At 39.8% G+C, this 26,166-nt stretch overlaps 1 protein-coding gene across 1 annotated transcript in view; it reads left to right on the top strand.

The window, feature by feature from the left end:
* CDK14 (cyclin dependent kinase 14) overlaps positions 1 to 26,166 on the top strand; it is a 318,753-nt gene that overhangs the window by 122,613 nt on the left and 169,974 nt on the right. The window contains exon 6 of the mRNA XM_054992114.1: positions 15,949 to 16,043. Within this exon, the coding sequence (XP_054848089.1) occupies positions 15,949 to 16,043 (95 nt within the window). The remainder of the gene's footprint in view (positions 1 to 15,948; positions 16,044 to 26,166) is intronic.

Below are 26,166 nucleotides of genomic sequence, written 5' to 3'. Positions count from 1 at the left end.
ATTAGTCTAGACACCATAAATCATACATAAGACTGACTTGGATACAGGTTTTGTAATGAAGTACTGGAGCCTTTAATTGTTTGTGCTGTTGGTTTTAAGTAAATCTCTGTCCATTGACATAATGCCATTGAAATTTATAATGTTCTTAAATCTATTTTGGATGTGCATAGTATTTATCTATAATGTGAAGATAGCATCTCAAGATTTCAAGCCAGGTGAAATGTGGAAGCATTTTGATATCACAACAAACGTGTGTATTTGGGCATGGATGCTGCTTGGAAGATGTCAATCAAACTGCAATTTGCTTTTAGATCCAAATATGAGCAGCTGGGAAAATTGAGTCCCAGTTTATGAAGATTAATGTGGCCATCCTCCCGCCTGGGGCGGGGGATCCCCCAATCCCACCCTTCTCCCCCCACTGTAGCCATCCCTGTGCAGCCCACGCTGGCAGGGACAAGGGGCATGGCGGTGGCAAGAGAGCAAGCTGTGGTGGCCGGCCCGTTCTCTCGCAGCAGCTGCAGCCCGCGTTGGCAGGGACAAGGGGCGTGGCGGGGGCGAGAAAGAGCTGCCCGCTCTCTCTGCCCCTTCCCAGCATGCGTGATGTTGTCATGTGGGGCGCCCTTTGACCCTGCGTGATGACGTCACTCCCGGAAGTGATGTCATCATGCACGCCGGGAGCGCGAGCACACTTTGCGCATGCAGTCAAAACATCAAGAGCAGCAACACGATAAGAGCTAGCGTCCCAGTCTCACTGAAGGCTTTCAGTCATGTTCTCTGTGCAAGAGGTGTAAGAGGAGTGCATAGCAACAAACATCATTTATTTTGTGAAGCATGAATGTAGCTGTTGTTGTGGTTATGTCAGCCTCGTCCAGTGCTAATTATTTGCACTGGATCCTTGTTATTATTCTGTCAAAACATCAAAGTAAGTGGGAGTGGGAATGATGACAATGCTTTCAGAATCAAGCTTCCTACTTACTGTCAAAATGTGAACACATTGATGAAAGCCAGTCTTTAGAATGCTCTTCTTCAGTCTCTGCATCTTTGAAGACCAATCATCACCATGGTTTGGATCCTGCCTAGCATTTCCACTAGCAGAAGGTGGGGGAGGGAGTATTGCCAATCCACTCCTTCCACTGTAAACCTCAGACTCCTTCATCCTCCAGCCGCACCATTTCAGGTGGCATTTTTTTTTGCTGTAGCTAGAGGGAGAGCCAAGAAAGTCAAACCCCATAGATGGAAGTCCTTCTGTTAGCAGAATTTTTTTCCAGCAAAGGTTTACGTAAAAGGTTCTGTTGATTTTGGTACATATTTACTTCCAGATTAAGTATGTTGAAAGTCAAGTGTCAAGACACAAGCTGTCCCCCCCACCGCCACCATGGGTAAGAAATTTAGCCCTCAAATTAAACTCTGTTCCTTAAACATTTAAATTCAAAGTCTTAAAATAAATAAATAATGTATTTTGTTCTTGTCCAAGCAATTCTGCTGCCCTGCCTCCAAGCTTGGGAGCTGATGTAGGGAGGGACGTATATTCTCCTGTGCTGCCGGTTTTAATGGCAGCAGGAGTGGGAGAGGCCCGTCTTGCCAAGGAGCCTATCAGCAGCCCGTTTTGGACCCAGGTAGCAGTAGCACAACAATGCTGCCTTCTTCTCCAGGTGTAATTAGAAGAGACTGTCTCTAGTATTTTCAGCAACTATTTGACAAGTAGGAGCACTTGTCAAAGAGACCAGAGTCTCTTTGACTACAGTGGGTACTGGGTAGGAGGCTCAGGCATGATCCAAGCAGACTAGGAATGAAGGCTTTAAAAATGTAAAGATTTTGTTCCTAATCTGTTCAAGCCCTTCCCATCTCCTCCCCCTTGCCATATTGGAGGGACTTTGATCTCTTTCACAAATGCTGGCTCATGTGCCCAATTGTTGCCAAAGACATTGGAGATTGTAACTGGAAGAAGGAGTTGGCTGGGGAAGGGAGAAGCTAAGCAAGCCAAAGGGCCCACTGCACCGAAAGAGCTGCCTGCATCATCACAGTGCTCCAAACAGCCAAGCATGCTGCCATTTGAATTCATCTGTGTGGCATATCCAAGTGCTGAACATTTAATGCTTTGTCTTTGGTCTGGGAGCTTTAATAATGAGAGTTTGTTTTGGATCTTTAAAAAATTGGCTAGATGTTCCACTTTGTTTCAAAAGTCTGGAACAAAACTATGTTCTGTACTTCCCCTCCTGGATTGAGTGGTAATGTTTACCTTACTTGTCTGCTAGCTATGGTCCTGAGGCTTCTGCAGTTCTCACTGTTCTTCGAATAGTGATTAATGTTAATACAACCAGTAAAAGTTATGCATTAGTCCGAAAGAACAAGCACTAGTTCTGAGTCAACTTGGACAAACATGGTCTGAGGAAGCTTAAAATGAGGTATATCCCACTTGATAGAAGAAAATATTGTTTGTATTTTCTTATCCCTTGATCTTAGCTTGATAAAGCAAAAAAAAAAAAACCCATCCTGTGCTTGTAATAGATTACCAGTATCGGTGGGCAACTTAAGAGCAACAAATTGTAAGATAAGTTGAAAGTGCAGAGTTTTGGATGCAATTTTCTTACAAAGCGCTAAAATATTAGAGTGCAGAAGAATGTGCATATGTTGTGAGAACCTCACAAAATTGCAACATGTCTGCATGTATACACTGTAGCCTCATGGGTTTCTGTTGCCAGTATTATAAGAGCTATACAATGTTTGTCACCACTACAACTTTGTCTTTTCTTTCTATGTAGGTGAAGGAGCTATGCAGGCATCAATAAGCAGGTTAAGCACCAGGGATAAATTTGGGAGGAACAAATCTCATTCCCAGTGACAGCAGGAATTTTGCATTCAAAATTCCCCATTTTTTAAAAAATTGCAGGCACTTGAGTCTCAGTTTATTGCCTGTATGTTTGTCTCATCCACTTGAGAAAAACGATTAAATCACTTGGCCTGTCATTTGATTTCATATTTTCCAGAACCATCTCCTGCAGCAGCCATTCCATGTGATCAGAGTCACTAGGCGACCTTGGACCAGTCAAACACTTTCAGAAAGACAGGGTATAAAGGAAGGAAGTAAAGATTTTTCCATTTCTGTGCCCTCTTCCTTTTGTGTTATCTATGTTGTATTGTAGGTATTAGTTTGAACTATAAATGCCTTGGGTACACTAGCAGAAAGGCAGCGTATACCTGTAGACCTTTCTGTGTATAATAAACCTGGCTGCTTGAGGAAGGTTTCCACTGTATTAGATACATAGCAGAGCAGGTTTCAGCTTATCAAGCAGAGCACGTTTCATCTTATCACCTTGGAACTGGAGACAAGTTGACCCATTCCTTAATGATATTTTGATAGCTGTGAGAGTGATGGAACCCGAGAACTTCTTTTTGTATTATAAATAGGTATGATGATGAGAAATGAAAATATTCCAAAAGTAGACTTGAGGATTTTTTTCAGGTGCAATATATTTCACAAGGAAAATTCTCAAAAAGAGCAGTGGGATACTTGTGAAGCAGACATTTAGAAACTTCTTCCAGTTCCCCAGTCACATATTTTAGGATTGAACAGAATGTAAAGCAGATGTTGTTTGAGCATATTATTAGAGCATTGCTTTGAATCTATGCTCTAATGGCTGATGACATTGTCCAGAGTTGCATTGAAAACATTTCTTCTGAATAAAGACTGGTTTACCAGATATTGTCGGACATGATTCTTCAGGCTCAAATTTCTCATCATGAAATTGCTTCTGTTTCATCCCTCTCTTCTTTGGCCATTGTGCCAGAATTCCCATGCCTTCTGCTTCAAGATTTTCTTCCTGTAGAATTTTGAGCCACTGATCTCTAAGTTGATTTTATCTTTTCAATAATATCAGCAATGGGAGCTATCTCTGATTCAAGAAAAATTCCTCAGCTAACTCTAGTTAGTACTGTGCAGAAGAAGGAATGATAAGCTACTTATGATTGTCTCTTACCTCGAAAACTCCATGATGAGGCAACCCAAAACAGGAAAAACTCTTTTTCTTTGTTTTCTGGCCTTAGGGTTGGGTGGAGTTAATTCTTTTACTTTTGTTTCTGTACTTCTCATGTCTGTTGCCGTTAATTTTTACTGAGACATAGGTATCCTCCAGAATTAATATACGTTTTTTTTTAAAAAAATGGGGAAAAATCATATTAAAAATCATTTCGTAAAAATGGTTCATAATGTTATGGGGCTGACACAGTCACATATCCAAAAGAGGTAAAGTAATATATCTTAAAGTCTCTGGAACAACTGCATAAATTATATTAATCTAAACATAATAAAAAGCTAAACTGTTTCCTGTAACTGAGCACTTAATTCTTGACATGTCTCCAAGTTACAAAGCTAGCTTATACTATTAGAGAATCCAAATCCAAAATTCTGAAGTACTTGTTGCAGTGTTTTTGATGTTCTGTGGCTTCATTAGGTTTAACTCATCTTTCTTCAGAAGAAAACAATCAGCTTTCAAAGCTCTCTTGCTTTGATTTGCTCAAGATAAGACGACATGCAGTGAAAAGGTGAAAGACGGCTTTTGAGTACAGTTTCTAGATTCTTCTGTCTAGGTTTTCATTATTAAAAAGGAAAAAAAGTATGACATTTTCACTGAATGATCTTTCAATAATATCTTTCATTACTTTTCCTTGGGAATGTAATGAAAAATATCTGCTATTAAGACTCTGAGTAAGAAGAAGAAAAAAGGAAATTTTTGTATAGCTAGAAAAGACCTGTACAGGTAGGGGGATAAATTGATGACTGAGGCAGTTACAGATGTTGTGTTAAATGCCCTAATTCCATAAGATGATACTGAGTTGCATCCAGCCACTGGTGGAATCTGATACCAGCAGCCCCCAGCAGCCCTTTTATCTGGACCCCCCTCTCCTTGGGAAGGGGGCCTGCACAATCAATCTGTTGCTTAGAGCAATTGACTTTTTTTTAAAGGGTAGAACCAAGACACCAGCTATATTTTAAACAAGAACCTTTAAAAAAATCATTATTTTTCTTATTATTTAGGCTGTTTATATCCTGTCTCTTTTAAAAATGTATTATTGCCAGCTCTGTCTGTGAAGCTATGCATTATTTCAGGTTATTGCTCTTTTACCTGTGTGCCTTTTTTGAGAGATCCAACTGTTTTCTAAAACTAACATCTGCATTGTTTTGCCATCTGTTTTGAATTGTACATTGAAAGGAATCAAACAAATCGCCTTGTGAGTGTCCTATTTAATATCATGCTGCAAGCACCCATTGTTCTGATGCAAAATAAAATAGCATTTTAGAAATACCGAATCATAAACTTGTGTGCATTTCTGTATTTACCTAGGAAGGCAGAAACATAACCCCGTTCTCCCACTCCCTATTTATGTACTCCCACACACAGCTGTACAGCCATGTTGTGCCTTAGCTGATATCATATTGAAGTACAGCTTACAAGTAAAGTGTAGGCAAAATTTCAGAAAAGTCTGACGTTGCTAAATATAGGTTACCTTTCCATCAAATACATTTTTTCTCAATGTACATTATTAATATGCAGAATTAGAGCAAAAATTTATAAGTTTTTCCCGCTAAACGCTGCTACGTTTGTGCTTTCCTTTTTTTGTTGCACTTTAGTTTCAGTTCAGTTAGTTACAGTGCAATCCTAAAAAGAGTTACTCCAGTCCAGTCTAATGGGATTAGGCTGGAGTAAATCTCTTTAGGATCGCACTATAAATTTGCTTTTACAGACTTTATTTTGACTATTGAAGTATTGGGGAAACATTGAATTAAATGGCAGCAAATTTCTTAAAACTGTTAAGTAGAATTCTGGAGCCCGTATGTTTCATGCTAAATTCTTCATTCCAAACTTTTTAAAGTTTCCCAGTTTGAACAAGCTAGCAGAACTTGATGTGTAGATTATATTAGCCAATATTTACAGAAGCATCAGATCAAATCAGTTTTCAAAGGATAATGGAAGCATATTGATAAATAGATCAGAACAGTATGATCCGCCACAGGAAATGTTCCTGTATGCCTTTTAAATATGAGTTATGAAGCCTGTTCTTTCTGTTACTTGTAAGCACAGGTGAAATGCTTTAAAAGCATGAGTTCCCATTAGTCACCTAGAAGCAGAAGTGCTATTAAGAACTTGAAACATACCTGTGCTGCCTGCAAATAATTGGTGACAGCTTGCTCTCATAATCCACTTTGTAGTCAAAATAAGGAAACACATGGAAATAAAAGCAAGTTTGCAGAGTATAACTAACAATATATGTTGTCATGATCCTAACTATCTTCAGGTCTAGGGTTCTGCAGCAGAAATACATGTGTGTGCGAGTGGCTGGGTGGGCCCCAGGCTTGAAAAGAGAACACAGTTTCCACATTCTGCTTTCACAGGAGTAAAGCTTCACTTTCACACAAGTGCTGGAGACTTCTTTTCTCCAATGCACAAGGGAAGATTTTTAGTTATGCTGTTGAACTTTAGAAGTCTGAATGATCCACGTTCAAAAAATTAGTCTAAACGTCAGTCATCCAGTCCCCTCCCCCCTTCCTGGCCCATGTGTTCCTCCAGCATTTTTTGTTATGGCTGTTGGTTTAAATCTTTGCAAATTTGCATACTAATTAAGGATATGCCTCATTTTTAAAAAAAATAAGGTTGGGGCAAACTGCAGTGTTGTATGGAATCCTTAAACCAGGTGAGCAGCCGGTACCTGTATGCCGGAGAGCAGACCTATTGACTACCATGTGATTTTGATCAAAGGTTCAGTCCTAGCATATGTGTACTAAAATTCTGCTGCATTTCCATTGGCTTTTCTAGCTAAAAATGGACAGTACAGCCACTGTAAGAACCTTTTTGCATTTGATGGAAGACCAAGCAGCTACAGAATCTCTCTCTCCTACAGGCTAGCCCTCAGGGGGATATAATCAATTTGCAACTAGATTTCTGTTGGATACATCTTTAGGTAGAATAGAGGCTTCAAACATAGACAGCTGCAATGGGCCTGAAAAGGACAGAAGCCTATTTTAAAATTTCAAAATTTTCTAATCTGCCAACGGAGAGAGGTCTGGGCTGAGCTTCTGTGCTGTTAAGGGCTTTAAATCCAAGTGTGGCCAGCGGTATGAGCCGAAGCACCCTTGGGTTGCAGCTAGCATTGCCCGCTTCCAGGTTGTGGCTGGAGATCTCCCGGAATTATGACTGGTCTCCAGGCCACAGAGATCAGTTCACCTGGAGAAAAATGGCTACTTTGGGGGGTGGACTCTATGAAATTATGCCATGCCAAAGTCCTTTTCCTACACAAACCCCACTTTCTCCAGGTTTCTCCAGGTTTCACCCCCCAGATCTCCAGGAATTTCCCAACTGGGAGCTGGCAACCCTAGTTGTAGCCTCTGTAAATCAGCCCAGTGGATCCAGGATCCAGTCAGGATGTTGGAATAGTATACTGGGGGGGGGGGTGTTTGAACCACATGTTTGGGCTTATTTTGTAAGTTATTTTGAGGCACCTCAGGGGGGGAAGGGACACTCGGGGCATTCATGCTGTGGAGCATTTTGCCATGGTCCCCTTGTTTCAAAAGAGGCACAGGGCAGGACTGGCCAGGGATGGACAGTTTTCAGCCAAGTGGTTAGAGGAAAGCATATAGATTATGAGCAGCTACTTCCTCTACCTTGCTTTTTTTTTTTTTTTTTTTTTTGCTGTGGTGGGCCCACTACCTTCCTGTGGAATAGCGCGGGACCTGACTAACCCAACCTTGGAACCTAAACAAGGTTGGCCTTGATTAATAATTGGATAGGAGAACTTCAAGGAAGATCAGGATTATTTTGCAGAGGCAAGCAATGGCAAACCACCTCTGTTCAGCTCTTGCCTTGAAAACCGCAGCAAGGGTCACCATAAGTCAGCTATGAATTTATGGCACTTTCCATCATCATCAGCTGGTTGTGATTAAGGGCCAAGCAGGAAGTTTTTGGGTTTCACCTGACTGGCTTTGCAGTGTTCCCGAGGGAGGCATGTTCACTTAACTAGGCCTGGTCATAGACTGGCTAGGCCACAACTAGTTGGCGGAATATTGCATATCACTCTAAAAGAAACTCTCTCGACTGCTAAAATAATGGTCTAAGAATCATGTGACATATATATGGACTTGAAGGAGACATAGATGCTGCTCCAGTTTGAGCAGGCAGGAGAAAAACAGGGCTGGATGCATCTAAGTTAGATTACTGCAATCCACTTTACATGGGACTGCCCTTGAGAAATGTTTAGGAACTTCAGCTGGTGCAGAATGCTGCAACTAGGATGTTGACAGGAGTGGGTTGTAGGGACCATATTACTGCAATCTTGGCCCTTTTATGCTGAATTCCAAACTGTTTCTGAACACAATATAAGGTTCTGGTGCTTACCTTGAAAGCCTTATATGGTTTGCGACCCTTATATCTGAAGATCCGCTTAATGTATTATGAACTTTCCTGGACTACCACAGTAATCTTCAGAGGGAGCTTCAGGTACTCCTGCTTTCTAGCACCTGAGAGAGGACCTTCTCAGTCATGGCACCAAAAGTTTGTTCAAATTGTTTTTATGTTGTATGTATTTTAGGTCTGGTTTTAATTGTTTTAATTATGTGTTTGTTGGTTTTAATAGTTTTTAAGATGTGATTTTATTAAGCATGTTTTGTTAGCTGCTTTTGTGGCCCTTAAGAGAGCAGAAAGGTGAGGCATAAATTTTGTACAATAAATGAACAATCATGTATCTTGTGTATAAGAATTTTCTCTTTGCAAGATTACCAGATTGCATGTTACCTTCAATGTTTGTAACAAATGTCACTGACTCCTAAAGAAAAATAGGTTCAGAAAGTAGTTAATGTGGAGTGGAGGAGTAGGGAAGGATTTAATTAATCTTTCCCCACAACTTCTGCACTCCATGATAGTTTATCTCCCTCCGCCATTGTATTTGCAGTTATTAGACCAATGTGCCCCCTTCTGGGCTTTACCTTTTGAAAAGGGGCCATCTGGGTTTTATCTCACAAGTTTTCATTCAGCCCTGAAAAGCCTTAAAAGAACAAAATGCACAGGGAACTTTGCATTCTTTTGTAATGTTAGCCTGGAATTGATGTTGAGTTGACGTATTCTTTGTGCTGCCTGTACAAATGTGTCATCTTGGCACACTTAAAAGTAAACAAGGTAAGCAGTCCTAAACAGCACACCATTCAAAGAGTGTTCCTTATAAAATGCAGAGAAAAACAAGGTTTTTTAAAAAAGGATATTGGACAGGGTAATGATGAGCTACACTTCTATGTTGGTAAAGTAGTGGATAATGGAAACGCAAACTCTGAGGAATGAGAGAAACAAGGCTAGGCACGTAACTCCCCAAAGGGGGCTATGTTTATTGGACTTTGTTTGACTGGGGGAAAAAATGTCTTCCCTTATTTTTCAATATTATAACAAAAATCCAGGTATTACTGGATTTTTGTTATAATATTCAGTGATTAGACAGATTTATGGAGAATAGGTCTATCAGTGGCTGCTTGCCATGGTAACTAAAGGGAACCTCCACCTTCAGAGACAATAAACCTCTGTGCCAGGAAGCAACTTCAAGGGAAGGCCTCAGCCTCTATGCTTGTTGTCCCTCCATAGTAACTAGTTGGCTACTGTGTGAAACAGGATGCTGGACTAGATCGACTGCTGGTCTGATCCAGTAGGGCTCTTTTTATGTCTCATGACTGGATTACATACCTTTAGAAAAACTCCGTGTGTTCTGGATGAGAAGCCTTGGAAAGTTATTAAATATTCAACTGTACTTTTCTGGATAATGTTTTACTTCAAAAACTTTTCAGCCTGCCAGGCAAAGAATATCCATTATGTCAAACTTAATACAATCTTAAAGCTTTTTATTTTACTTACTACTGAAAATCAGTGCATATATTTTTAAACTATTCCCTAAAACTGTGTTTTGTGAACTGTCTTCCTGACAGATTTGCCTTCTTTCCATATGATCTGTCTTCCTTCTAGCAGGCTTCCCCTCTGATGTCTAAATTCAGTGCCTTAATTTAAAAAAAGCTCAATGTTGGATACTAAAAATCAGAAAATACTAAGAGTACAAACTAGAGTTGCCAACGTCCAGGTGGTGGTTGGAGATCTCCCAGAATTGTAACTGATCTCCAGGCAACAGAGACCAGTTCCCCTGGAGAAAATGGCTGCTCTGATGGGTGAACTCTGTGGAATTATACCCCACAAAATCTCCAGGAATGTCCCAACCTGGACCTGGTAACCCCAGTACAAACTGGATATACGGCCTTGAGGCCACTGAATCCCCATGTCCTAGCATTTCTTCTTGGATTCTTGTTTTGTTCTACTGGATCTGTTTTGTTATATCACTTTGATAGTAAAGTGACTAGTTTATGTGTCAATCTCACAAGCAGCCAAGAGTGGGTTTCTAAATCTTTTGGGGAGTCGTCAGATAAGCAGAAAAATACAACTTTGTAACCAAAAGGATCCTCGCTTCCCCCTCAAAGCTTGATGAGCACTGAATATGCTGCAGGTAGTACACAACGTTCAAAGCAGCTAAGTGCTAATTAAAAGAATGAAGGAGGGAAAATCAAGTTGCCTTTACCCCTGTGAATTTCTAGAATCCCAGAGAAAGAGATGGGGCAGGGAAGTGAACATTGTTGTCTTATATTTAAAATTCTGCAACAATAAAAAAACCCAAGAGTTAGCTCTCTCAAGATTAAACTAAAAATAGTTGAAATATTTTGTACATTATCTCTTTGCTAGGACCTAATTCAATCTTAAATGAAAAATATTTGTGAAACCATGAAGCTAGATACACTATGCCTATATATGTTGCTGTATGTTTCCTACATCTCCATTGATAGCCATGTCCTGTGCATGCATACTCCAGTGTAAGTCTCCTTAGATTCCCTAGGCCTTACTCTCAGGTAAGTGCACATAGGATTGCAGCCTTAATTAATTTAGTTTATGCTAATGTTTTCCTGCTTCTACAAGTTCAGATTAATAATGTTAACAGGATACATATTTAGTATCTGTGATATAAATATAGATGCCTACTTGAAACTGGCTTGCCTAACTTATAATCGGTGATATCTTTTCTTAGTGTGATCTAAATAACTGTGGGTGTTTTTCCAGTATAAGAAGGTTGTGTTGACTTTTACTGAAATGTTTGTGAGGTTGCCTTAGAGTATGGTCCCTGGTAATTCATTTGTTATTAAGTTTTGAAAAACATTTCTGTTGGAACACTTTTCTAGAAGGCTGTGATAGTATTATATAATATATATTATGTTATATAAGGCACATTAGCAGTACTGCTTCATCACATGAAAGCTAGAGTAAACATAGCCTCTACTCCATGACAGAAATGACTTTGTTAAATCAATCCTTGTTGACGGATTGCTTGGTGCCCATGTTGCAAATAGTCACCAATTGTGGAAGCTTTAGTTTATTTGGCTATCAGATAACACTTATAACCACCCTATGGAGAAAAAAAAGTGGATCCCTCTATTTGTTTTGCTCAGGGCTGAGAACTTATTCAGATCTGTCATCTTTTTCTGTCTTCACATTTTAAGAACCAGTCTTCTAACTGCTGAAGTTGTCTAACATAGGAACAAACAAGAACATCTCTTACTTAACAAATACATATCCAGTCAAACAATAAGAGCATATATTCTAATTTTAAACTCTTGCATCACATGCTAGGATGGTTGCTCAAAACTCATTGAGGAATTAAATTAGTGTAGAGCCATCTGTTTTATCTTTACATTGGTTGGGAGGACAAAAAAGCTGTGTCCAGTTAGCATTACACAACCACTTCGTTATTCAAATGCTAGAGATATTGTACTCATTAATGTGGTTTCTATGCTGCATGCACTTTCTAGTTTTCTGTGTTCGTTAAACATCTGTGACATCTGTAGATGAGGGGAAAATCTTATTCCAGTGATAGCAGCAGCAGTCATACCTGACACACTGCGGTTAGCAGCTTGTTGGCAACTTCACAGCTGAATTTGGTTTGCTACAGCAGAAATTCTCTAAGCTGTATTCCGCATCTGGTTGGCATCAGCTTGCTGCTGTATTTTGAATTCACTAAGTCGACTTTTCGGTTCCCCCCTGCATAGGGAAGAAGAAAATGAAAGCCAAAATAGTTCAGAAATGGATGTAAAAGAACCCAAATAGTACTCATATATTTATTAGTTTACTCATACCTGGAACTTCTGTAGGATCTGGATATTTTTTACTAATATTGGACCAATTGGGTGCTACCTTGGGAGAAAGGTAGAAGTCAGACGATTCCTGATATTCCCAGTGAGGAGGTATAATTAAAGGGGATGCATTCGCTTCATCCTCTCTCTGTAGTAAAGTTTCCAGTGCTGGTGGAGCAGGAAGAAATACTTTGGTTTACATTTATCTCTGTATTCTTGCTGTTAGAAATTTATACAGTAGGTTAGATCTGGCCAGCTTTTCTGTTGTTGAAAAAAGATGGAGGCATTCTCTTTGATTACCCAAAAATACAATGTTAAGAATCACATCTATACAAAAAAAAGCCATTTAGAACAGGGATTGTAGTATGGAGGGGAACTGCATAAGACTGAGTAAAAAATCCTGGATGGATCCAACCATGGGGTTTTCTCTCTTTCTCTCTTTCTCCTGCCCATCTATCATGTGCAAACATGGCATTTGCATTTATTCTTACTGCATGTAGTCTTTTATGTTTATTCCTTCTATGAGGGAAGTCATGGGGGGGTCATATTCCTGACACTCCCAGCCACTATCAAACAATGACTTACGTAATAACTCAAGTGCAGAACAGCAAAACAGAAATCACAATAGCATTCAGTATTCTAGGTATTCTGTTGAGAACCATCTGCATGTGAAAACAGATAAGGGCCGTTGTCACACGGGCATCTCTTCCGTTAAATTTACAGCATATAGCGTCCTACCTGTTATCGGCACAGTAACGTTTCTTTGGGTCACCTAACGGCTCTTCGCGCTACCAGCTGTCCACACCGAAGCACTCTGTTCTGTTCTCTCTAACCGCGCAGAAGCAGCTCCTCCCCATTTTTTTTATTATTCTGGCGTTTAATTCTGCTATAACGGAATAACAGCATATAAACATTCCGTTAGAGCAAAACATTATGACCTTTTTGTTTTTCCAACTTTGAAATTGTATAAATAGCCCTTTGCCCACAGAAAACTCCCTGTCTGACGTGATCCCCATCGCTGAAGACTCTGCCATGGCGATTGAGTCATTTTTACCTCAGCAGAAAGTTTGCATTGTGTTATGTCGTTATGGTGTTATAAGGACATAATAAATTTTTAAAAAGGGGAGTTGCAGGAAGAAATGGATTCTGGGATTGAAGGGAGGGCATAGGACGTTGCCAGGCGAAATACATCGATGTGAGGCATTCACACTGAGGCACAAAATAGCGTGACTATCAAGCACAAAGCAGAAGAGAGAAAATCGCTACAGTGTTGGAATAAGGTGGGTGTTTGCCGGGAAATAGCACCATTTTAGCGCTAAATAAAAGCCCGTGTGACGACGGCCAGGGTTGTGTAGGTCACTCAGTTTGACTTTTTTGTTGTTAGCAATATCTTTGAGTTTGTTAAAGTCATGAAAGCTGAACTGTCACTTGAATTCTGGTAAAACTGAAGAGATGCTATTGATTTTGGAATCCGTTTATGAACTAACAAAGTGGAACTGATGCTTGAGCTGTGTAATGTAAGCTCTTGTTTCTGTCATGAACACCATGAAAGAGAAGCTTGTGTACTATAGTAGGTAATGGCCAAACTATACAAAGCCCTGGGAATTCCATAAACGGGCTCCCATGGAGTCCCCATGCCTAAGCAGGTGCATGGGGCATTCTTTTCATACCATTTCCCCAAGCCCATCGGCCCATAGATTTACCGCAACAGGCAAAATACTTATTTTAAACATGTATATCCTCCCTTTCTCTCATGCCAGTTTGGGCCCAGTAAACAGCAGCCCTGCAGCACCACTTGAGAGATTTTGATGACTTGTGCATCCCCTTTTTTAAAAAAATGTGAAGTCACGGGTTCACATCTTACCTCCCCATGTACTTGGTGGCCTTAGCTTCAGCATCCCCCTCCCATCTGCAAGATGACAGTAATACTGATTTACCATATGGGAGGCTTGAAAAGAATAAAGATCTCAGAGTAATGTGTATGAAATCTTTTGAACACTCTAGAGCAGTAGTCTTTAACCTTGTCAACCTCAAGCTGTAATTAATTTTTTTTTACCCTTTTGGACCCATCACTAGGAATTAGGAGAAGGCGGAACGGTGGGTAATCATTGTAGATTTGCTAGGATCTTGACATCCAGAGATCTTAATATGTATAAAGGTTTTTAATTGTATTAAATATGAATAACATGAAAATCAAACATAAAAATAAGGCTCTTGTTTGTTAGTACATTTGCATCCATTAGCCCAGAATAATAGAAGATGGGGACAGCTCTTCTTCTTGAGAAGTTGTGTAGGTATTGCCTGCATACTATTCCTGGTTTCCCTGAAGATAAACAGCTAGAGACTTGCTCTTTTGTAACAAAAGCCAAAAATTCAAGGAAAAGACCAGAAACGTTCCTGAAAGGCCATGTCCCCTGTGGTTATAGCCCTGAACCCTATTTATCCATCCTTCTTCTTTCCTGTAAGTGTGGTCACTGTGTAGAATAGAGAATTTGGGCAGATACCTGACAAGCTTCAGCTAACATTTCCTTTTCCCAAATCAGGGTAGTTCCCCCTGGCTTAGGTAATAATGCAGTTCACTTGTTCCCAAACCACCAGTTGAAGACTGGTGGTTTAAAGCACTGTATAAGCACTAAATACATCTAATAATTAATTTTGGGTGGTTCTCAGTCTAATATTTAAAATATTTTATATAATAAAGAGTTTCACTTCTTTTTAGTTTGTCAGAGGTGAAGTATTTAGGGGGGCTCCCAATTACTGGAGTTATAGCAGAGGAGGCTGTTAGAAAAGGAAAGAATGTATATGGCTGTGGTGATGACATTACTGATATTAAAAGTAGGGGAGAGGTATGACAGAGCCAGCACGCAATCCTTTTGGATAAAATGGATTTTATTTATTTTCATCAAGATGGTAGACAAAAACATGTGAAGGAAGAAAACAGAAAGAGATTGCTTAGATGTGACAGTGGTTTCATGTCATTATATTTGGGCTGTATGGCTGATGTTAGTCTTTCTTTGATGTATGCATGAACTGACATGTCACCACTGCATTTTGGCATCTGTAGCAACACATGACTTGTCGTGTCACATTGGTTAAATATGACATATCTTAGGAATATTAAATATGCATTACAGTGTGCATTAAATATAGATTACAAAGCAAAATAAAATATGGGTAAAAGTTTTGCTGTTATTGTTCCACAGTCTATATAGTTTTTAAATGTGCTGACTGGCTGGGATGTTCCAGTGTTGGCACTCTTAGTAAAATACTAGCACAGCAGCTGATTAATAGAGCCAACTGACTTTATCAGGTTTATGATGATGAGGGCAGTTGAGGTCTGTTAATATAGTTTTGTGAAGGGCAATACAATAAATTAATATGCCAAACAGATTCTTGCAAAAAGGTTGTGCATGCATGTGTGCAGTCTTCATCATACTTATTCATTGTGCTTCGGATAAAATTTTTGTTTCACACAGTGGTTTAAGCAAGATAATGTCCCCCCCCCCTTTCCCTAATATCCTTTGGTTTACATGGCTTTAATGATGAAATAAAGTACAACACCATCAACTTAGTTTTTGTACAGAGTTCAGTGAAATGAATAGAAGACGTGTCTGATTGAGTGCAGGATGGAAGCATAAGTTGTGGGTCAGCGCAATCTTTAAAGTGTCTGTTAAAGTATCATTTAATATCTTATTGAAATGTGTAGAGATGCGGATTAACCACATTTTCTACAAGTTGTTCCTTTTGTCTTGCAGCTTCTCTTTTGAAAGGCCTAAAACATACGAATATTGTGCTGCTTCATGATATCATCCACACCAAGGAGACACTGACACTGGTATTTGAGTTTGTGGTAAGTGTTACAATTTTCTTTTTACAAATGTTTTTGTGTTTTAATCCTCTAAAAGCAGAATGACTGCCTGTGAGTAAAAGAGAACAGGATAATTCACATTATAAACCCTTATCCCTATGGGGATGGACTGAAAAGTTTGTATGTTGTTATGGTAGCTTTGTAGTGAGTTTCAAGTAACAGACATTGCTGTAATTTACAATGGAATGGATTCTTCAATAATGCTATTAAATGGTGGTATGATTATAGGCTGTCACCTTTAAGCTTTTCAGGTTGTTAGCTACTGTAAGGCTTAACAAAAAGAAGAAAGCTAGAAACATAGTTAAAATATCCCCAAGTGACTTCAGTTGCACCTGGCTAGCTTGTCCTTTAATAAGCAGTGTCAGAAAAAGTCTGGTGAATGTAATTCGTACTCTGTAGGCTTTTCTCTCTGACTTGCATTTCAGCTATTAATTAAAACTTCAATTTGCACAGTACACAGTGTAATGATCTAATTTTGTTCAGAGAATTGCTTTGTGAAATCTTGGGCTTGAACTCCTAATTAATCATTCTACATTTTCCCTAAGACAAACATATGGTATTTCTGTAGAACCGCTTCAGCATTTAGCTGCAGTATTGTGCAATGTGTAGTTATAATTAGCCTTCCAATTTCTACAGATGAATTTAAGAATATTATAATTTAAGCAAATGAATCTTTTAGCTTTAAGATCGAGTATTTTATGAACATTGTTGAATCGATGATAAAGCTTCACAGTTATAAAAATTTAATGAGTTTTTAATAAATTTGTTTTTAATGAAAATTCATTTGTTCTACCATATAAAATGGGCCTCAGTTTTAAGACTTACACTGGATTCTTGAGGGGGGAGGTCTGTGATGTCTCTCTCCCTCTCCACCATTCAGCTGCTCCGTTTGTCATCTGAAAAGCCTATTTACCTTGCCTATTTACATATAAATGATACATTTTAATAATATGGCTATTTGGCTAGAGGATAAGTGGTGCAGAACAGTTGCAGACATTAACATATCTAAATTACTTTGTTTAAAAGTCTAAATAAATGAGAATTCCAGCATCCTTAACTTCAAATGGAGTATCCAATGACAAGCCATAGCTCTGAATCATTATATAACAAAAATGCGTTTTTAATCATTTTTACACAAGTGGAATTGCCCCTCCTTACAACACAGAGCTGTATTGTTTCTAGTGTATTGGGGAAAATTAATTATCATGCAGCTACCCATCTGTTACATGTAAATGCTTATTGTTGGCTTCCATTCTTTGATCAAGTTGTACTGAGTGGGCAGTGTACCCTGCTTTCCTCTAGAGAGGCACAGACCCTGGAAGCTGTGGTTGAGTAGGGTGGTGGGAGGTAAGGTGGCTATAGACATGGAGCATCCAGAGAAGTTTTGCCTAGAGCTGATGGCCACTGCACCTGACTTCCAGGGCAGTAGACAAAAAGAACAAGCTGAGCCAGGTCAAGAATGGGAGGGAACTTTTTTCCTCCATGTATCCAGCCCTCCTTTCCTTTCTGCACCTGGTTTACTGTGCTTGAACTGTAAAGGTGGGGTGAAAGCTTGAACAATTAAATGGAAGCTGTTCACTTGACCTGCTTGATGACCTGACTTGTGTAAGGAAACTTGTCAAAAAATTGTATTACTTAAAACATTTTGTCTGCAATCCTAAATGCAACATTTTGGTTGCAAGCCTAAATGCTTAACCCTTATTGGGAAAATGGGGTCTAAATTATATTTATGTAGCCTAATTAGATGGAGAATTTTTGTCTCACTGAATTTGGATTAGGCTAGTAATGTGGCCCAAATCTATGTTAAAAGATTGCTACAGGATGGCCTCTAAATGGTAATGAGAATGTCAGTACTTTGCATAATTATGCAAATATGCTGTTATCAGTAAATGAACTTGAAACCTTATGCCCTTCTGTATGACAAATGAAAAGGGAACACGTGCAACGTGCTCTCCATTATGTTTTTAATATTTATGTACAAGAAATGAAGTGGGAATAGACGTATAATTGAAAGTTAAATTTGTAACAAGAGTAATGCTTGCTGCAGCTATGTCACAAAAAGGGATGCATAGCCTAGCATCTTGGTTTAATTTAAAACTCTATTTTCAATTATCTTGTCAACTTTAATCTTTAGGTAGCAGTATGCATATCTGTAGAGAGTAGAGGTGAGCACAGACTGAAAAACGGACCAAAATTTGACACAGACCGGCCCAGTGTGGTGTTTACGAATCAGCGGGTTGTGGGACGTGCGTTTATCACGGACATGATGACTTTTGGGCTGGTCTGTTGGTCCGTGAAACCAGATATCCCAGCACCGAGCAACCAATTCCCAAAGCAACATAGGAGAGTCACCTGCAGAGCTTCTGCTGCCTTTGGAACACACTAATCTTAGCCCAGAAAACCTTGATAGGCAGCTCGGGCTGCCAACCAGAGAGCTCTCATTATTCTCTATGAGAGCAAGCAGTATATATAACACCCAGTGCTGAGCCACGGTTTCACTTTCCAGCTGGTTACTGAGGAAAGAACTGCTTGTTGCAGGAGTATTTTTAGATTGGACCAGAGGGAGACTTGGAACTTGTGCTGCATCAAAGCCCAGGGAACAAGCTTATTGGGTTTCCTTGGCTTAGGGCTCACTCTTCTGTTTAATATTTTTTTATTTTAATTCTTATTTGCTTGTGGGGTGGTGGGCTAGCCTAGGGCTCTGCTCCAACCCAGTCTCAGAGCTGCAGTCAGGCTCTGGTTGGAAGCTTATTGGTCTCCTTGAGGGCTCACTCTTGTTTCATTTTTTTTTCCAATTCCAATTTGCTAGTGGGGTGGTGGGTTAGCCTAGGTCTCAGAGCTGCAGTAAGGCTCTGGGTGCAACCCAGTCTCAGAACTGCAGTAAGGCTCTGGGTGCAAGCTTATTGGTCTCCTGAGCGCTCACATTTCTGTCTCATTTTTTCCACTTTCAATTCTTATTTGATTGTAGGGTGTTGGGCTAGCCTAGGGCTCTACCAATTGCTGCAAGCTAATGCAAGTCAGTTGGCGTTTGCAGCTCTTATTCTATCTACTGGAAGTTTCCTGGGGGCAGCACTTTTGGGGGTTTGTAACTGCAATCTTGGCCAAACTTGGAGGGTGGCTGGAGGAGAGCCTACTGAAGACTCGCTGCAAGTTTGGCATCTCTGAGTGTGAAGGGGGTGGTCCTATGGCCCCCAGAAGTGACAGACCACAGATCGACGAACCAATCCACAAACCGGGGTGGGTCTGTGAAAAGCTCGTGGTCCGTGGTCCATGAAACATGACGGACCATGGGCCAATGGTCCATGGTTTTTTCCTGGTCTGTGCCAGCCTCTAGTAGAGAGGTATGTTTGACTGTGCATTTCCTGTATGTTTTTAAGTAACATGAAAAGCAGCTTTTAAACAACTTTATTCTGTACAGACAAAATTATGTGGACCATTGAAACTAAGTTGTGCATTGTCTTAAGAAATTTTACATTTCTGGTTTCTTGTTTCAGCTTCCTGCTGTTTATGTTTGGCAAAGATATTTTGTTAAACTGAGAAACGATGTTATATTTCAGATATTAATTTCAATAAGTTGTTTGCACATTTGGCATAGTTTGTATGAATTTAGTTTTAAGAAACTAAACTGAATTGTCTGAAAGTCAAGAATGGATTGTCAGGTCTTCCCAACCTAAAAATGGAGGGATGTGGGGCCAGAGGCAGGTAATATATGGCAGGTAATATATGGAAATGCCTACCCTTGTCCTTGCTACCGATTGTACTGATCTCACACTATGTAATCCGCCTTGAGTCTCAGTGAGAAAGGTGGACTATAAATGACATAAATAATTAAATTAAATTAAATTAAATTAAATTAAATTAAATTAAATTAATGTCGGTGTCCCTGGCCAGTGACATTTCTGGTAAGACACAGAAGTGATGGGTTGCATCAGGGCTGATAAAGGTAAAATCAGCTCCAAACATAGCATTTGGAGAGCAATTTTTACTGAATTGGCCCTGATGCAACCTGTCACTTCTGGGTCATGCTGGAAATGATGTCATCAGTATCCACAGCCTGTATCACAGCCTGCCTCAACCTGTTTCCTTTCCTGGCCAGGTGAACAGTCCTGAGGGTGGCTGGAGCCTGGGAGGCACTAACCCTGCTGAATGTTAAATAATTCTCCTTCTCTGCCTTCTTCTCTTTGCTTCTACCAGTTGCTCAAGAGCAAATGTCAAGATCCTAGTAGTTGGAGTAACTGAGAACTTACTGAGCTCAAGGAGTGTTCAAAAACATTAATAACCAGCCATGAGACCAGAATATGTTAAAGTATGGTTTTAGAAGGAAGATGGAAATGTAGCTCAAATTCAAGTTTTTGTCAGATTCTAATGAAAGAAAGTAAAACTCTAGCAAACAGAGGGGAAATGGCGACCATTCCAAACATAAATAGGAACAACAAAGTTGTGAAATAATAAACTCTGGCAGTCAATAATGTATTTGGAATACATGGGAATATATGAAGGGATGAGCCAGGGCTTGGCTCTCATGATCCTTTTTTATATGCCCAGGGCAATGCCGATTGCCACTTTGGGGTCATGAAGGAGTTTTCTTCTTGGCCGGATTGGCTGGGGATCCTAGAGGTTTTTTGCCTTTCTGTGAGCATAGAGCAGGGGTTACTGAGGGGGATAGGAGAGATAGATATGAATCTCCTGTGTTGTGCAGGAGGCTGGACTAGGTGACCCTTGGGATATCTCCCAGGTCTATATTTCTATGCTTCACAAACATCTGGTATGCAATAGGGTTGACTCACAGAGCTGAATTAGTGCAATATACTGGAGTGGGTTATAAAACTGATGCACTAGTCAGCATTTGATGACCTCACTTTGAAATTTCTCTTTGGTAGAACTGCAGTTTACCACGTGTGAATGCTTTACAAAAATAAAAAGCTTATGGCCAGCAGCCAAGGTAATACATTTATACTTTATCATGTAAAAATATTTTCTATAGGATGCCCTAACTCTTAATTTTTTTTCTACAGGCAGGAGAGCTTGGAAAGGAAAGATCTAAAGATCTTGCTCTGTTCCGTAACAGTTCTGCATGGAGCAACTCTCCCTGCCCTCAACAGACACACTGTGTATAAAAAATTACTTGCACTACCTTAGTAGTTACACTTCAGGGAATTGAAATGGTTCAGTGTACACACCTCTGCATTGTTATGTCAGAGGTGTGCACACTGTTTTCAGCAAGACAAAAATTGGCAAAATGTTCCTTGACTTCAAACTAGGGATGCCAGCTCCAAGTTGAGAAATTCCGATCTAGGGTGTGAAACCTGGAGAAACATGGAGAAAGTGGGTTTTGGGGAGGGAAAGAACCTTGGCATGGCATAATTCCATAGAGTCCACCCCCCAAAGTAGCCATTTTCTCCAGGTGAACTGATCTCTGTGGCCTGGAGACCAGTTGTAATTCCGGGAGATCTCCAGCCACTACCTGGAGGCTGGCAACCCTACTTCAAACTGAAAGTAGGGAATTACATAACTGAATACAGTTCCAGAACATCCCACCCCCTCCAAAGAAAAGAATATCAGGGAGAAGACTAGGTTAGAATCCTTCTCTCTGGTATCAGTTTTTCTTGGGAAACATTCCGTAATGTAATCCTCCACCTTCTATCTGAAGTGGTATATTCTAGGTTAAATTATACTATGTGATAAAGATTTTGTCTTGATTTTAGTTTTAAGGATCGAGTCTCCAATCTTGGGTAAATTAATTCTAATGTATAAGCAGGAAAAAACTCTTTATTATTTCCTGACGGCTGAGGGAAAACCCCATTCCCTCTCTTGATCTGTGTACATTCGTATTAAGACAGAGAATCATCATAGCTGTCAGATGACCATCTAGCCTCTTCTTAAATACTTCCAAGGAAGGAGAGCCCACCGTGTCCTAAGGAATCCTGTTCCACTGAGTAACTGCTCTAACTGTCAGGAAGTTTTCCCTAATATTTAGCCGAAAACTCTTTTGCTTTAATTTTTACCCATTGCTTCTGGTCCAGCCCTCTGAGGAAACAGAAAACAACTCCATCCTCTGTGTGATGGCCCTTCAAATACTTGAAGAGGGCTATCGTATCACCTCTCAGTTGCCTCCTTTCCAGCCTAAAAACACCCAGCTCCTTCAATCTTTCCTCATAGGACTTTGTCTCCAGACCCCTCACCATCTTCTTTGCCCTTCTTTGTACACATTCCAGTTTGTCCACATCCTTCTTAAACTGTGGTGCCCAAATCTTAACAAAATACTCCAAATTAGGTCTAAGCAGAGCAGAGTAAAGCCATACCATCACCTCACGTGATCTGGACACTATACTTTTGTTGATACAGCCTAAAAACGCATTTGCCTTTTTAGCTACATGTTCAGTGTATGATCTACTAAGTCTCCTAGATCCTTTTCACATGTATGACTGCCAAGACATCCTAGAAGTGTGCCTTTGATTTTTCCTACTTAATATGCAAAACTTAATCTCTGTGGAAATTCATTTTGTTAGTTTTAGACCAGTTTTCCAGCCTGTCAGTATCACCTTGAATCTTACTTCTATGTTCTACTGTGTTTGCCACCCTCCCAATTTAGTTTCATCTGCAAATTTAATGAGCATCCCCTCTATTCATTCATTCAAGTCATTTATAAAAATGTTGAACAACACAAGACCTGGGACAGATCCCTGAGGCACTCCACTTGTCTCTCCTTTTCAAGAAAATGAGGAACCATTTACAAGCACTCTTTGGGTATAATCTGTCAACCAGTTACAAACCCATCTAACAGTAATAGGATCCAAATCATATGCTACCAACTTGTCAACTAGAATATCATGTGGAACCTTATCAAAATGTAACTTGCAATGATGTCAGTTCCTTTAGTACCTTAGGGTGCAATTCATCTGGTCTTGAGGACTGGATTTCATTTAAAGAAGCTAGGTGTTTGCATACCACTCCAATGTCTATCCTAGGCTGCAATTCCATTTCTTCCTCATGTGTTCCCTTTTTGCCAGGGTGAGCAAATTTCCCTTGCAAGTGAAGACTGAAGCAAAGTAGGAATTGAGGAGTTCTGCCTTCTCTTTATCACCTCCCCACAGTTGGCCTAAGAGTTCTTCATCCTTTTTCCTGCTTTGATCATAACCAAAGAACCCTTTTTTGTTGTTTTTAGCATCTCTTGCTAGCCTAAGCTCATAACTGAGCTTTAGCATTTCTAACTCTTTCTCTACAAACACTGGCAAGTTGTTCATATTCATCCTTGGTTATACAGCCGTCCAATATTATTTAGCTGCGGAAATATGTGGAGTGGAATAATATAGCAATTGTGGGGATGGAGGCAGGTTTGAACATCATGAGAGCCAATGGGATGAAACAGTTAGAGTGTCAGACTAGGATTACAGAGACTTGGGTTGAAATCACCACCCTGCCGTGGAAGCTTGCTGGGTGACCTTGAGCTGACTCTCAGCATAATGTACCTCATAGGGTTGTTGTGAAAATAAAATGGAGAAGAATGATGGAAGCTGCTTTGGCTTCCCACTGTGGAGAAAGGTGGGGTATAAATGAAATTCTCCTTGTCGCCTCTTACGTCATTTTTATTCGGACATCTCCAGGGCCAGGCCTTTTCCAGTACCAGATTCCTCACCTGATGATGATCACGATAAGCTAGAGGACTGCTCTGGGGAAAGATCAGGAGGCTCAGAGGGTACCTGTAACCAGTGGAGATATGGAACTTCAGTTGATTGATCTGCCCCTGAAAGCTCAGCTCCAGGGAATGCTGCCAGTGCAGGGGAAACCAGCTTTCCAGGTGGCAGGAGATAGTGGGCCCATGAAGAAGCAGTTCAGTGTCAATAAAACACCAGGCTAGTGGCTCATGGTCCATTACTGAGTCAGATCACTGTCTGAACTCATACAGTGCTGTGTAGTGCTAGGGCTGGATGAAGCCCGGGAACACGTGGAGCCTCTTGCCCTCTAGGGCTAATGATTCAGCTAGTTCACAGTCTGTGTGCTTTCTGCTGTCTCTGTGAACCTAGACGCAGTTAAATCCAGTTTGACCTTGACATCTGTACTGCTTTGAAGGACAGACCTGGCTTCCAGCTACTTTGCAGATTCCTGATCCTGAGGGGTCTATAGTCCAGACAGAGCTGTTTGGGCCAACAAAGAGTCAAACATGCCCTTGCAGGAAGACTCACTTGATAGAGCATCTAATTCTAGTAGGTCTGAAACTATCAGGCAGTGTAACAAGATGAGCATGCCCTATAATGGATGCTGCTGTAGCTTTGTCAGTGGAAGTAACTTTTAGTGATCTCAACTATGTATAGTTAAAGGATCAGGATGGAAGTCTCATAATGCAAACAGATGGCTCAATTTTCATTCATTCATCTATGTCATTCTTTGATGGATGAGAATGTCATTCTCTTATTGTGCGTGTAATGACAAAGATTCAGATAAGAGTATGATCTTTTTGTCTTGCACTTGATTCTGTTTTCTGGCTGTTGGTGGGGAGAGGGGATAGTTTTCTGCCCCTGAAACCAAAGAAACATGGGAATATAAGACAGAGATCCATCATCATTATAGCAAACTTTTGGCAGCAACCTCTCTCTATTTGTCTTCTTCTGTTATATAAAATGCAGTTGGAAAAGCACAACAAAGAGGAAATTTCAGTATGCTCCCTTTTCCTTTTCTGCATTAACATCCACATAAATAGTGTTAGGGGCTCAAAGTTGCTTTTGTTGTCTTGTTTGTGGAGTGAAAATGGCCTTCTCAGAATTCATTTAAAATGTCAAATTAAGGCTGCACTTCAGTGTTTACTTGCTTGCTTGCTTGGAATAGAGAGATGGGGGAATTATTTGACAACTCTGCTTCAGTTTGAAGGCTTGAACTTCATGCTCAGGATGAAACTGATCAGACCAAAATTGATGCCTGGTTTTTGCCTCAGTATACATGATGTTAAAGAAACAAAAATAGGGCATTTGGTAAAGAGAATAAACAGCATAAAAATGACCTTTCTTCCATGCATGAAAATTAAAACCCTCCCTCCAAGATTGTACATTTCTAAGAAGGTGTCAGCGCACTGAATTAAATAAATTTAGTCATGAGTAAATATACATAGCTGTAGCTGCCCATTCACTTGATTATTTTGTCATCCATGAATCCAAGACCTGTGCATAGTAGTATGGAGTTTACTACCTCTATTGCATACTGTAATATAGACCTTGGGAGGGCAACAATAGTATTATGGGCAGGTTTCCAAAAATTTACAACATATTGCTGAGCAACAAAGAGCAAAAATCTTTATAATAGTGAGCAAGTGCTGGTTATGATAATTACTGGTATGGAGACAGAAAATCCTCTAAGATGTTTGAATATGGTGTTAACATCTTGACTAGAACAAAGGATGCAAGGAGTACCAAAATCTTTTGATAAAAAATACATAATTCAAACATTTGCCGCCATTCAGTCTTAACTAAAGCATTTTGTTGCAACGATATTTTAGTAGGAGCAACCCTCACTTTTATTGTCATCTTGTAATTTTATAAAATTCTTTCAAAATGTAAAACTTGATAGCATGATTATAGAGCCTGCCAATGAGTTTGAAAAATAAAGTAACTAGGGTCACAATCCAGCCACAGTTGAGCACTTTTAAGCCTGATTCACTCCATTAAGAAAGGCTTTTTATTCTAGTGGAAGAGAATTGCCAATTAAGAATGTGCTCAGCACTCCCATTAAATATTTATCTGTGGCTGGATTGTGCCCATATTATTTAAATGCCAGTCCAAATCCCAAAATGTTATTTGGCATGTAATTCTTTGTAAATTTTTGCTGTTGTTTCTTTAGGAACACCACATCTTTCTAGTGATAACTGGATCTCGTCATATGTTAACTAATATGGATGTCAGATATCAGAGGAAATGTGGATGACATGTGATTCTATCAGCACAAGTTTGTAATATCCAAAACTGCATCAAATAGTTATGCTAGGGAAATAGAAATATTTTTCAAAGTATCTTCCACAACAGCAAGACTGTTAAAGTTTAAGACCTTAAATGAATTCCCAAACCTAAAATGAATTCCAAAGTGTGCAGAATTTTGACTATCACATTTAGTAGTTTGT

This window comes from Eublepharis macularius, chromosome 11, assembly GCF_028583425.1.
Source record: "Eublepharis macularius isolate TG4126 chromosome 11, MPM_Emac_v1.0, whole genome shotgun sequence".
Taxonomy (NCBI): domain Eukaryota; kingdom Metazoa; phylum Chordata; class Lepidosauria; order Squamata; family Eublepharidae; genus Eublepharis; species Eublepharis macularius.
Note: the sequence above shows the minus strand (reverse complement) of the source record. Positions and strands in the feature narration are given on the sequence as shown.